This window comes from Polyodon spathula, chromosome 1 (genome assembly GCF_017654505.1).
Source record: "Polyodon spathula isolate WHYD16114869_AA chromosome 1, ASM1765450v1, whole genome shotgun sequence".
NCBI classification, from domain to species: domain Eukaryota; kingdom Metazoa; phylum Chordata; class Actinopteri; order Acipenseriformes; family Polyodontidae; genus Polyodon; species Polyodon spathula.
The window spans coordinates 82,007,072-82,020,764 of NC_054534.1; the positions used below are offsets into that span (position 1 = coordinate 82,007,072).

General features: G+C 36.5%; 1 protein-coding gene across 1 annotated transcript in view; it reads right to left on the reverse strand.

Moving 5' to 3' along the window:
* The window catches only part of LOC121325055 (coiled-coil domain-containing protein 171-like), an 85,729-nt gene extending 72,924 nt beyond the window's left edge, over positions 1-12,805 (reverse strand). Inside the window, exons 1-3 of the mRNA XM_041267385.1 lie at positions 12,734-12,805; positions 5,467-5,634; positions 1,562-1,750 (exon numbers count right to left, since the gene is read on the reverse strand). Coding sequence (XP_041123319.1) covers positions 1,562-1,750; positions 5,467-5,634; positions 12,734-12,805 — 429 coding nt within the window. The remainder of the gene's footprint in view (positions 1-1,561; positions 1,751-5,466; positions 5,635-12,733) is intronic.
* Between the last annotated feature and the right edge of the window lie 888 nt (positions 12,806-13,693).

The window sequence follows — 13,693 nt, forward strand, 5'->3', positions numbered from 1 at the left end:
ATGTCTAGCTGCCCCCTACTAAGCAAATACAAAACACAGCCAAAGAGTTGTTGGAAATATGAAAATGATTAGGAAAAAAAATATTAAAAAAATTAAGAACTTAAAGAAAATGAAATTACTAACTCACTATCTCAACTCCAATTGAATGTCATTATTTTTCATTGCACATTCAACAGTACTGGCATATTATTACCAAGTCCCAAAACAAATGTATTTAGAGCTACTTCTCCAGTGACCAAATATACATAAAATGTATAAGGTCACTTTTTAACAGTGTTTGTGTTCTAACTTTTACTGCTGTGGCTTAAAGTGAAAATGAGGGGTAGCCAAATCCCTGTAAGAAATGCCACTTTGCTGACCTCCACTACAAATTCTAAAAATCCCAATTCGCCCATTACATATTTACTGAAATTACTAGGTAACCATTTCCTTTAGCTTAAAGTTACCATCAATTTAAATGTCATCAACAACGAGAATTCAGAGCTTTATGTTTAAAATTATATGGTGGTAGGTCTAAGCAACTCTGTCATTCAGATCATTCAAATAGGGCATTCCTTGGTGTTTTACATATTTTACTGGCAATAACAGAATCACATGCACCATTAAATGTTTCATTTTAAAACTTGGTACACAATGGGCCCTATTTATTCAGAGATGTTGCTAAATTGATACCAACATGTAATACATAGCCTCAGCATTCTTTTTTTGTTATTCTTTGCTTCATACATTTAAACATAAAAAGCCAGTGAAAATTATTATTATGTTTTGTTTTTTCATTATTTAGTAGTCTCCAATTAGTTTTATTATTTTCACCCCAATTTAGAAATGTTCAATTATTTTTAAGCTCGGCTCACCGCTACCACCACAGTGCTGGCTCGGGAACGGCGAAGACGAACACAGGCTGTCCTCCGAAGCGTGTGTCGTCAGCCGACCACTTCTTTTCACACTGCACTCACCATGCAGCCACCTAGACAATAGGGCAACTTACAGGCAAGCCAGCACGCACCCGGTCAGACTACCGGGGGGTGCTGGTGCGAAGTGAGCCGAGGACACCCTGGCCGACCTAACCCTCCCTCCCACCAGGGGTGCTGGTGCAAACATTGTTTTTAAGGGGTGCTGGTGCGAGGTGAGCCGAGGACACCCTGGCCGACCTAACCCTCCCTCCCACCGGGGGTGCTGGTGCGAGATGAGCTGAGGACACCCTGGCCGACCTAACCCTCCCTCCCACCGGGCGGTCGCTGGTGCGAGGTGAGCCAAGGACACCCTGGCCGACTTAACCCTCTCTCCCACCGGGGGTCGCTGGTGCGAGGTGAGCCGAGGACACCCTGGCCGACCTAACCCTCCCTCCCACCGGCTGTTGCTTGGCCAATTGTGTGCCACACCTTGGGAGCGCCCCTTTTCGGTCGGCAAAGGAATAGCCTGGACTCCAACCAGGGATGTCTACACTATAGGGCGCATCCAGCACTCCACGCGGAGCACCTTTACTGGATGTGCCACTCACGAGCCCCTTAGCCCCTGCAATTTTTTTTATATCAAATGTTAAATAGTGTGCTCACTGTACCTGCGCTCTGGCATGAACTTCCCCAATCAAAGCAGAATAATGCTGCTCCAAGTCTTTCTTCTGCTTCTGCCAGCCAGCTTCACGCTCTTTCACTTGCTCTGCCAGTTTACAGAACATGTTTTCCTGGGTCTGCTGCAGCCCGTTCACTGCATCATCTTTGTTCTTACAAACATACTCTAGATGGGATATCTTAAGACAGAAGCAGAAAAGGCCATCAATGTTCTCCCTAAACCTAGAATGTGTGCTTTGAAAAAAGTGTCCCCAGGCAATAGTTGTGACTGCATTTATCATTACAGACCTAAAATTAAACTAGTCTGTATTATCTATCTGAGGCTTCTTTTTGGATTGTGTTGCAATCACACGTCAACACTTAGAACACTTTATTTATTGTTTAATCTAAAATTGACATCATGATTATCATAATATTTTTAGCCAATTATCGATAAAGAAAAAAATCATTATCTACAACACTTCAGTACCATATGGTTGCATTTCAGCAGTGGGGCATATAGACGCTTTGCCGATATATAGCATTACAGTAGAATTAGAAAATTAAAAGGCTGGATGTGTGGAAAAGAGTAGCTGTTGGAAATATGAGAATCTTTCAGGAGACTACTCATTTGCAAACCATTTTCCTTTTATAAAAAAAAAAAAAAAAAAAAAAAAAAACACATTTTAAAATCGAACATTGTTTTAATGGAAAAAACACATTTTAAAATCGAACATTGTTTTAATGGAAAAGTCACCAATCAAAATGTGATAAGGGGATTACTTCAATTGTCGTGGGGGTTAAAGGTTGGCATTATTAAACTGGGTCACATTGTTTTAATAGTTAACATTTTGACACTAAAGATGTAAGGTCAGCCTTTCATGTAGTCCATAAAAACTGAAGTAAAAAAATGACACAAGCATGGTATAAAAGAGAAATCACATATTCTCTGGAGAGGAACTTATACAATCAAACCTAACTGGAGAACCTCACAACATGCTATTCAAGCCAGCATTATTAAAAAAAAAAAACATGGCTATTAAAACTGTACATTTTCAAAGCTTCCCAAAATAATACAAATACTCCATTTGGACACTTAGAATCATTGGGAATAGGGTAAGTTTAGAAAAAAAATAATGTGGCCAATTTCATACAACATCTTAACTCTTTTCCCCCAGGTGATCCCCAGTGGTTATACAGAGTGCTATAGCCAAGTTACAACTCCAGTTCTGACTGCATCTATTATTTGAAGTATTATGGATTTACTGCATCTTGTAAAGTGCTTTGTGATGGTGTTCCACTATGAAAGGTGCTATATAAAATAAAGATCGATTGATTGATCTTATTAAAGTGGAACTATAAAAGGGGAAACAATCATATGAACAAACACTGAACAGTATAAAATGGTTAAACATATTTAAACGCTAAACAATGATCTTAATATATCATGGTTAGGTATACGGAATATATGAGAGAATTTGGCACACGTCACCACTATAGAAGTGATGCACTATTGTTCTGGTTGGTGAAAACTCAGCATTCAATTCCATTATAAGAAATAGTAATGGTTGGTTTCCTTGTGTTTGTTTTGATTTTTCTAGCTGTTAGATAATGGTATGTTTGTTGCAGCAGTATTTGACGAAAAAATGTGTGTGCAAGCATCAGTAAATATTATTATTATTATTATTATTATTATTATTATTATTATTATTAATTAGTCATTTAGCAGACACTTTTATCCAAAGCAACCTACAGAGATTAGGGGTTATGCATGAACTATGCATCAACAACTGCTGCAAAGTCACTTACTAGGACTTCGATTTTAATATAGATCACGAACTACAAAAAATTACACATTAAAATGTAGAAATGTTCCTTTTATGACACACTCTTCCAATTTCTTTTAAATTTTCTAAAACTAATAGAAAACTACTCATTCATACATTAAAATCAGGAAACAATGTATATTCTGAATTATAGGCTTACTTAAGATAACATTGCAAATATTTAAATTGTTTGAATTCATTGTCTTAAAACAGCTTTTATGTGAATATTTCTTCATAGTATGAATATTCCCTTATTATTTCACTGAATTTTATTGGCATCAGTATTTAAAATAATCCCAATACCTCACCAAATTACCTTACACAACTGCTGCAGAAGAGCAGTGTCGTAATTAATTTTCGGATGATTTATAAATGTATATATTACGTTTATATTTACGTTATATTAATGCACAAGTTACCAAACTGGGGGCTGAGAATCCATTTATACAACAAGCATATGGGGGGGGCTGGGTACGCCAAGATAAAGTGAAATATTTTCAAAACCTTAAAGTGTTCCTTTCCATGGCAGGATTGCTACATTGATCATGATGTATGTACATAGGAGGAGGCTTTGAGTTAAGTATAGGAGGCTTTGAGTTAAGTGTTATGGAAAAATTAAGTACATTCTAGAACCATTTAGCTTTACAGACTCTGAAAAATGTTTTGTTTGTCACAGTCTATCCTGTCATGTTTTCATAAAGAAGAAAGGGGGTTAAATCGTACCAGTGTACAACTGGTCTATAGTTAATGGTAGTAATTTTTCTGCAAAATGCTAAGCTATCAGTGTTCTACAAAAAGAGAAAGTCTGTGCACTGTGTGTGATATAATACATGGCTTGTAGCCAGTGGCTTGTCACTTTTAGCAGACAAGTTACACATTTTGATTTTGGCATTTTTGGAACACATATTATCATTGAATTTGGGTGGTCGTTCATTCAAGTGCACAACATTTAACATTTAAATAGGTCAGGCGTGAGAATGGTCTGAGTAATAAACACTTAATGGCCAATAAAGACCGGACGCAAACTGAATAATTTTTTTTTTTAATTACATTATTTGAGGAAAATATAGACAGATGACTCCCTAATCTCATTCTGGCAGTTTATCTCTGTTCTGGTAAGTCAATTACCATATACTATATATCTATATGTATAGCATGTTTAAAATTAAACAAACAGTCACAGCATTTGATGGTATTGAGAAACCACAGAGATCAGGATTCAACCACTGTTTGAATTATTTGACTAATACTATACCCCAGTCATTTAGGCCGCTGTGGGATACTTTGAGATATATAAAAACCCAAATGGTGCTGCACTGATTCCACAGTGGCCAAGTAGCACCTACTCCAATAGATTATATTATCCAAAGAACTGCTATGTAAAGACAAGATTGAGAAAGTAAGTAAGCTATTTCGAGCAACTATGGCAATTAAAAGAACTGCTAGTCTGCTCTTTACTGGTACACTTTATGTATCCACAACCAATTTGTAAAAGTGAAAATTGCTACATTATACCCTAGCACTTAAGGAAAATGATTACCCTCACTTTGCTAATTGGTTAAGTTTCAAATACTTTAGGCCTGCTGCTCATTACTTATTCAGTGTTTGTGGGAGGGCACAGATATTGTGCAATTGCAAACAGAAAGTTTTAGAGAATTTTGCACTTGTAATATAAATGTTTGTATGTGTTTACGTTTCATGGGTTGCAAATACATAATTTCTCGTTTTGTGCTGTGATTAAGAGTGGGTTAATTGCTCGAAATGAATGCCCTCTTTGATTGCTTCATCAGTATGCTTAATTCATGTTCCGTTAATTAGGTCCTTGTGGCTAATACTGGTTAGTAGCATTAGCAAGTCCTGTGCAGAATGTGGAGCAAGAGACTTCATGCAGACATCAGTCACATTTGCATGCCCACAGCAATGGCATCAAACTGAGTTGTAGACCAGTCATAATTAATGCTACTGAATTATTAACAGACAAATCCTTTTTGAAATGAGCCAAGTGTCAGCCCTTCTTTATGATGCAATGATGAGGACAAATGTCATTAAATATAAAATTGGGTGCCTGTCATGCCCCCAAGGACTTTTACCCTCTCATTAGCTCTGTGGAGGTCAGATGTCAAGGCATCAACGTGCTCCTGCAGGACTGTACACAGCTCTGGCCAGGAGAATTTTCCCAGCAAGCCCTCTGGTTGTTTTATTAACACACAGCCCGCTACCAAATGCTGGTACAGATTATGTAGAAAGGTCAGCTTCTCCTGTGGGGAAAGAGTGGGATTGTTAGAAAGCAGCTAGTTGCTACAGTATGTGCTTCTAAAAAAGCAGTACATGTACTGTTTTGTTTAAAAGATGCCTACTACATATACAGTCGTACAACAAAACAAAGAATAGAAGCATCACCACTGCTCACATTTTTCTTGACTTTAATATCTTTCTTCTTTTTTTGTAGGTATTTTTTGTAGATATTTCAAAGATAACACTATAGAATGAAAAAAAAGGTTGTTTCTTTCCAGGTACACATTAAAATCCTGTGCCATCAGTCAATGTATGTCCAGTGGTCTAGCTGCAATCAGACCATTTAGCCTTCAGCACAAGAAAAGATTTCATATCAGGAAGCAATTTAAGGAAATAGTTAAATCTGTAGCATTATACTTAAATAATCGTTAAAATCCATAAAACGAAAACAGTGGAAAAAAAAACAAACAGATGATTGTGAAGGATTTTTTATTTTTTTTTGCAATGGATATATATAACTATTAATCATATACCTAATATATATATATATATATATATATATATATATATATATATATATATATATATATATATATATATATATATCCCAAAATTTCTATTGGAGACTTCGCTTGCAAGATTTAAAACAAGATTACAATTAGGAATGGAGGCTTGATCGCAGGATTTAAGGCTGTATTACAGTTAAGATACGAAGGATTTAAAACAGAATTGCAAACTGTGGCGAAATATTAAAAAAAAATGCCTACATTCAAAACCCCCAGAGGAATGTTCCCATGACCATAAGTATTTAGCTGTGAAAGACAGCAAAGGAAAGCAGGTACAACTTAAGTGTGCAAGTACTGTTGAGTTACTATACATATTTTGACAGAAAAAAAAAATGCCCAAGCATTTTGGAAAGTAACTGAAAACAATAATTTCATACAGTATATAAAAAGCAAAAGCCCCCCAAAAAAAGATTTACATAAAACTCGCTAAATATAAGCACCAAAAAATTAAATCAGTAAAAACCAAAAAACAGAAGCCCTACATATAATATACCCATTGTGTTTGGTTTTTCTCATTATTAAATGCAAAAAAAGAATTTTTAAAAAACAAATCTCAAATTATTAGTGCCACTGCCAATATTAGTCCCTTCTTCAGAAGTTCAGCAACCACACCTAAACATTAGCTCTGCCCCTAACAGTTTAGACAGATTGCGACACAGATTTTGCAGACCATATTGGGTCTTTGATTTATTTAGCCAGCGTAACCTAATTTTTAATAACCAAATGCCTGCTGAATTACACATCTTGAAGAGTCCTGTTTTATAGTATATGCTACATTCCCTCTGCTTGGTTTTGAGATAGTCTGGTTGATGTTTACAATGAATGAATTGTGTCCTAATTCCTCGCAGCCGCTTCCAAAAAAATAAATAAATAAATAAAAGACAGACAAAGAAAGGAGAACTCCAAAATAGATGCCTTTCTCATCAATTCTATAAATACCAAAAAATATACCATTTAGATAAAAGCAGTACCAGGAACATGGCTCTTTAGTTTAGCCAGTGACAACTTAAACTACATTTGGATGGTAAAAATAACAGCAAAAATAAATAAAAGAAAGCAAGCAAGGCTTGCTTATATAAATAAATGAATGAATGAATGAATGAATGAATGAATAGTACTTATTAATGTGCATTATGCATGAATAGGCTTACTTTATACAAGAGGGACTGAATAACTTGGTGAACATCCGAGTGAGGGACTTCCGAACCGACTGTAATTTGTATCAAGTTATAAGCTACCCTGCAAACATTTAAGTTGCAAATAACTACATATTTTTAAATTTTTAAATACTGTACAGATAAATTATTTAGCCATCAGCTCAGATAGTTAATAATAATTCAATTAAAACAAAATACTTTTTTTTTATATTTTTAACCTTAAATGCAAAATCAGTTTAACTCAAGTGACCTCTTTAAAGAACAGGACTGTAACACAGCCATTTCGTTTGGTTATTTTTCCTAACAAGCTAGGGAAATATCTGATGATTTATCAAGTGTATGGTTTATTTATATATATATGAAAATGGATCACAGATTTCCTTTAACCTGATTGGTCAATATAAGGGCTTAAATCTCTGATAAAAGACCTTGAATGTTACCTTTCAAACTATATTTAAATCGAAAACAATCTGCTCGAAAGTATTTGTGTATTTATTTTTCTTTTTTTCTGCTTTTTTCTTACATGCCCTCTGAATGTTGTCTGTCAAACTATACTGTTTCGCTTCCTTGCTGTCCTATCAACCTATTTAAATTTAGTAAAGTATCCACCACATACACCATACAGGGTTATTCCGGGCAGCCGTTTATATTGGACAAATAGCATTTGCTGTTCCCATTGATTTCAATAACAAAGACATTTAGACCGTGTTAAGCAAGTCGTATATTTTGGGCAAACTTAGCTGTTTGGATCTCGTTATGCGCCATTCACATAGATTTAAATAACAAACACACTGCTTATTAGCTGTTTTCACCTTGTTACCTTGCCATTCACTAGACTTCAATACAAAAGGCAGCACTTTACTGTAGTAAAAGATCAATCAATCAGCTGGTTGCACCCTGTTACTGAGCGATTACCCCTGTACTCTACCTTGGTTATTTAATCCCTGTACGCAGTGCCGCGTTTACAGTTTGAAAAAAACAGCACTGACCGCAACAGCAAGCATGGCTGGAAAGAGAAAAGCGATCACCATCAGCACGAAAATTCAATGTAAATAAAATGTGTCTGTTAGATATTGAACACTTGTTAAAGCACGTTTGGAACTCTGGGTCAGTCAGCAAACAATGCAACATTGCTTCAAAAAAAGCTGTGATTTCTGTAGTTGAGGACTGCTGATGAAAATACAACCAAAACTGAAACTCTGACAAAACCAGAGGGAGTGACACCGATAGACATAAATGTGTGTGCTGCGCTTGTAACACTGCTAATATGGAGCAGTATCTAGATAATGAGCCAAAATGAGATTTTTTTAGAAAACGCTGACAAGGTTTGCCATCCATAAAAAGATCGACCAGATGCGTATCACATCGTTCTCCTCTGGAAACAATGTGCAGTAATGTAGCCTACCTGTACTGTACACTTTTTAATACATTCATAGGTTTTAATACATCTCTATTGGTGTAATGAGTGTCTGTGACAGAGAAATAATTAATCTTGGTTATAAATCTCCCTCCCGACCCGACCGGGAGCTGTGTAAAGGGAACAGTGTGCCCTGGACTGGTTGGTCTGACAATTAATTCCAGGGAAAGGTGGAAGTCAACCATCTAGGAAAAGCGATTGCACTCGCTAACCAAGGGGGAGTGGCTAAAGGTACAAAATGGGATGTGGCCCAGCGAACTGCTCCTTTCTTATGGTTGGCAGAGAACCGCTGGAGGAGTGAAATAGAAGAACCGTGAGTGTTTAGTGTTTTTTTGTTTTGTCATTTATAATTGTACTCATTTTTTTTGGTTAGACGGCTAACATGTACCGGGAGCTGTCGCATAAGGCCAGGACCAACCTGGACAGCACTGCACTACTGTTCACAAATAAACTGTATTTGACCACTTGCAAGTTAGCACTCACTCTGGGCTTGTGATTGTGTTGTGTGTGTGTGTGTGTGTTTATAATGTGTTTACTATCTCTGGACTGTAACTTGTGGTTTAAAGTGCAATACATATTGCTGTGTATTGCCTGGGATTACTATTTACAGTCGCCAACACGACCTGGATTACAAATAAAACAAATAAATAATTGTCTGGACCGTGAACTTTGTTGTTTGTCATCTGTTTATGCATTACATCACCTGTACACCTGTGCACTGCAAACCACTTTGCCACAGCTTGTTTGTTTTGATTACTGTACTGGTGACTGGGGGACATTTTGAATGTCATGTTATTGTGTGGGAGTTTATACCACCCATCGCTTACTGTGGATGAATCACATTAACACAAACGCGTCCGTTCTAAGCAGTGGTAATTGTATAGCCAATAAAATAAAAAAATATATAAAATAATCAAGTATATTGTCAGCGGTAACACAGTAACCAATAACAACTAGTCTCCAGTTTGAATGACGGGTTGAAGAAATCAAACAACTGTATGTAGTCGGATTACTTTCAGCAACTTTATTTAGGCATATCATAGTAACACAGGCACAGCGCTCTCTTCTCTAAAGCCAGGAAGGAGGTTTGACTTTATGAACACACACTTTATGAACAAACGGCACGTTCAGGATTAACACATACTGTAGGCAACTAGATATTTTTTAAATACTAAAACTTTTTTTGTATTTATTTAGCTAATAAATGTTAGGACGTAATGGTAACTTAAATATTGAAACGTACACAAATACACGAACATGCACTAAATCCAAATTAAAATGTTTGTATTCTTTACATGTTCTACAAACAGTTTACAAACCATTTTCACTTTTATGTATGAGGTACTGAACTGAAGAACAGCTCCATGTAAGTAGAAGCTTTTTTTTGTATTACTTGGCAACTGGAAATACCCATGAAGCGTCCACCAACACTGTGACGAAGCCCAAGTGAAGGCTAACAGACCTCATTACTCATAGAATGAGGAAGCATTTGTATTCAATAGCAACAAAAACTAGAGCTGCATAAAATCCTGAAAAAAAACAAACAGACAAAAAATTAAAATATCCATTTTCTAATAACAACATAACCCTCAAAAGAGGGCAAGGCCCTTCTCATTATGTTAAATGCCCTCGCTTTGCGACATTTAATGACACATGGCAGGCCTTACCAGACAATCTTCTTTGGGTTCCATTGCTTAATTAAAGGGAAAACTGCATTTACAATTCACTTATAAAAACTCTGGAATACTTGGCCAGTAATAACCATTACTCATGGTAATGGTATTTTTTTCTTCATTGCTCAGTTTGTTTTTGATTGATTTATATCCAGCATTTGCCCCAAAACTATGGATAATACATGAAATGTTCAACATGTGTAGATATTGTCAAAAATACCCAGTAGCAAAAAGAGATCAAGTATGAACTCTAATCCCACAGACAAAGACTGAGAACACAAGTTCCTTCCCTGATGTTAAATCCAATCGTCGCCATTTGGGCTCAGTTTGCTTGGGCTGTGAGAATCCATGCATGCTTAATCACACTTTGGCCTTTGGATCATAAACTTCAAGACCCAAAACCAATTTACACATGTTAAGCTTAACCACCATTCTGTAGACATGCTGACTTTACATTATACTCAGGCTTCTAGTTTCCTACACTTTAATCAATAGCTCATGTGCACAACTATTCTAGTAGATTCATATGCACAATTAGGAGTGGAAAGAATGTCTACCTCTTGCTCAATTGGCACAGGCATCAATATTTGTCTGAATAATCACATCAAGATGGAGGATTAAAAAACCTGACAAAGTTTTATTTTTTTTATTTTACATTTATGGTCTAGTCAGGCAGGATGAAAACTGAGATAATGTCGTTTTTCTCGTAATAGTCCCCACCTTTTTTAATAAAGACAAACCAGTTATGGTAATCAGAACAGAAATTACATCCTTGTTTCCTTGTGTCAACAGGCAATATGATTTATATAAGGACCATGAACTCCATTTACCTTCTATGGTTTTGCTCTAAAAAAAGTTATTTATTAGACTAGTAATATAGGCAACATGTGTTGATACACTTGGGTACAAACCTGCTGTCAGTTAAAATACAGTTACTCTGTTGGTATTGTACATTCCCTAGGGCTGTGTGAGAAGGCTGGGAAAGAAAGTTAAAAAGCTGACTTACTTACTTCTGGATTTCCCCTTTCTTTTATCTCTACCAGACTTCTAACATGGTACTGCCAACCCATGCACTACTGGTTAAAATGCATGATCTTAAATTGTGTTTCAGATATTCTGCTTCACTCTAGGAAAACAGCGGATATGTATTGAAAACTGAGAAAAATAAACTTAATGAACGCATCCCACAATCAATTAATGAATCAATTAGCCAAATAACAGGTCAAGAATATCAGTGACTTTTCAGCACCTTTGTAAGAGTTTAAATGTTATAAACGTTTTAATTTACCATCCCTACAGTCATGACAGCTGACCTTTATTAATAAACCTTTTAACCCAGAAAGCAATATTGAACTTAGCATCCTAAAATCACAGAATAAGAAAATCATTTTTTTTTTTTTTAACAATAACAGCACTCACAAGGAGATAAAACTCTTCCAAGAGTACAATCTGATGCAGTTTTCTTGAAGTATACTCCATACACAGCTACTGTAAATAGTGTATCATTTTAACTGCTACTGGTAGTGAATTAATAAATCATTTTAAAGCCAAACTATTTCTACACCATTTTTCTAGCCACTATAATAAACTAGGCTTTCAATAATACAGTACATATGTACATTTAAATTACATGACATGTATGTTAAAAGAATATTTTACATCAACTATATTTTGGTAATATTCATTTCCTTATCTGTTTAATTACAGTATACAGTAAAAGAACATCCCTCGGGGAAGCAAGCGAAGTGTTCTCCAATACGGAGTTGACCACCAGACACGATATGAATCAATAAATAAATACATATTTATTACTTGTCATCATACATGTGCATCAACATATGAAATGAACAAAATAAGTAGGAGAAATGTGTATGTTAATAAACTTTAATAATAAAGTAACAGACAAAGTAATGTAAATAAACTGTCAGCACCCCGACACACGTAAAAATAAAAATTCTCTTAGGCAAAGTGTTCTCTTAGGAGGTGTTCCTATACACGGAGACTACTGTATCAGCAACTTACAGGCTCCAGTACACACTATGTCACTTATGGACTTCACTGCAAAGTGCAACACTAATATGCTTTCCCACAATTAACCAATAATTATTTTCAGAAGCAAATAATGATTTAGTCATAAACAACAATACAGAATCACAAAGAAACACAAATAGGAAAGCAAATGTAGGTGTGTGACAGGGGGACGATGCCACTGGTTCTTGGGTGCGTGCATTGCTAAGGAAGTAATGACGCAGCTGAGACGCACAACAGTAGACGTGTTGCTAAGGAAGTAATTAAGCAGGTAAGCTCACCCGGCGCTGAGCTGATCGGGAGGTCTGGCTGGGGGGCGTGCCCAGGGAGGCTGCATGGAGCTCAGAAAGCATCTGCGCCACAGCTTGAGGCTACTGCACGGCCACAGCCATACGTATGACGTTGAGCAAAACATTGCTGTGTTTTGTTTCCTATTGTGTTGCATCCTGCAACCCAGGAGTTGAAGCTATGGAGCCAGCACTAACCCCAGAAGGATCTACCCCTGCACACGACCACAACCCAGGAGAGCATCCGCTCCGCAGGATTAACTACTACGGAATTCCTTTAAACTGCAAGACGGTGCTCGTGAAGGCATTGCTCAGCTGAGGCCGTGTGAAGTGGCAGGAGGCATGTTGATATTAAATCTGCGTGCCTGTGTGGCGTGTCAATGTCCAATGCTCTGTGTCTGGCTCATCATTATTCAGTGATGACCCACACACGTAACACATTACCCTGTTACAAGGTGAGTGAGTATATGTTCTTAAAACCTTTCAATGATAACTAATTTAACATTAAAGCAATGTTTAAAGAGTGCAGTATTAGTTTGAGTGCTCTGAACAAGATGGAAATTAAACCTAAAACTCTAATTAAAGTTTCTCTCTATTATGGCTAGAAATATCTGATTACATTTTTGGGTTTTGAAATCTAAACAGAGGGGTGGGACACTTAAGCGATTTAAAACAGAGGTGGTCTGGTTAACACTGGCTCCAGTCCAATCCCATGTGTGACCCAGTTATTTTGGCCTGATTCAGATAATTTAAGTTAAAAAAAGAAGGGCTGGAGATGATGTTTCCAAGATGTTAGGCATGAGCTATGTGGCTGAAAAACAAGTCTCCACTTCACCACAAGGTTCTGTTGTGCAACACAAATGCACAGTAGCTTTCTTTTCAAGTTGCATCTGATGAGAACAAAATGCAGGAAAACCAGTGAAGAGCTCTCCAGAAATGTGGTAATTATGCTCA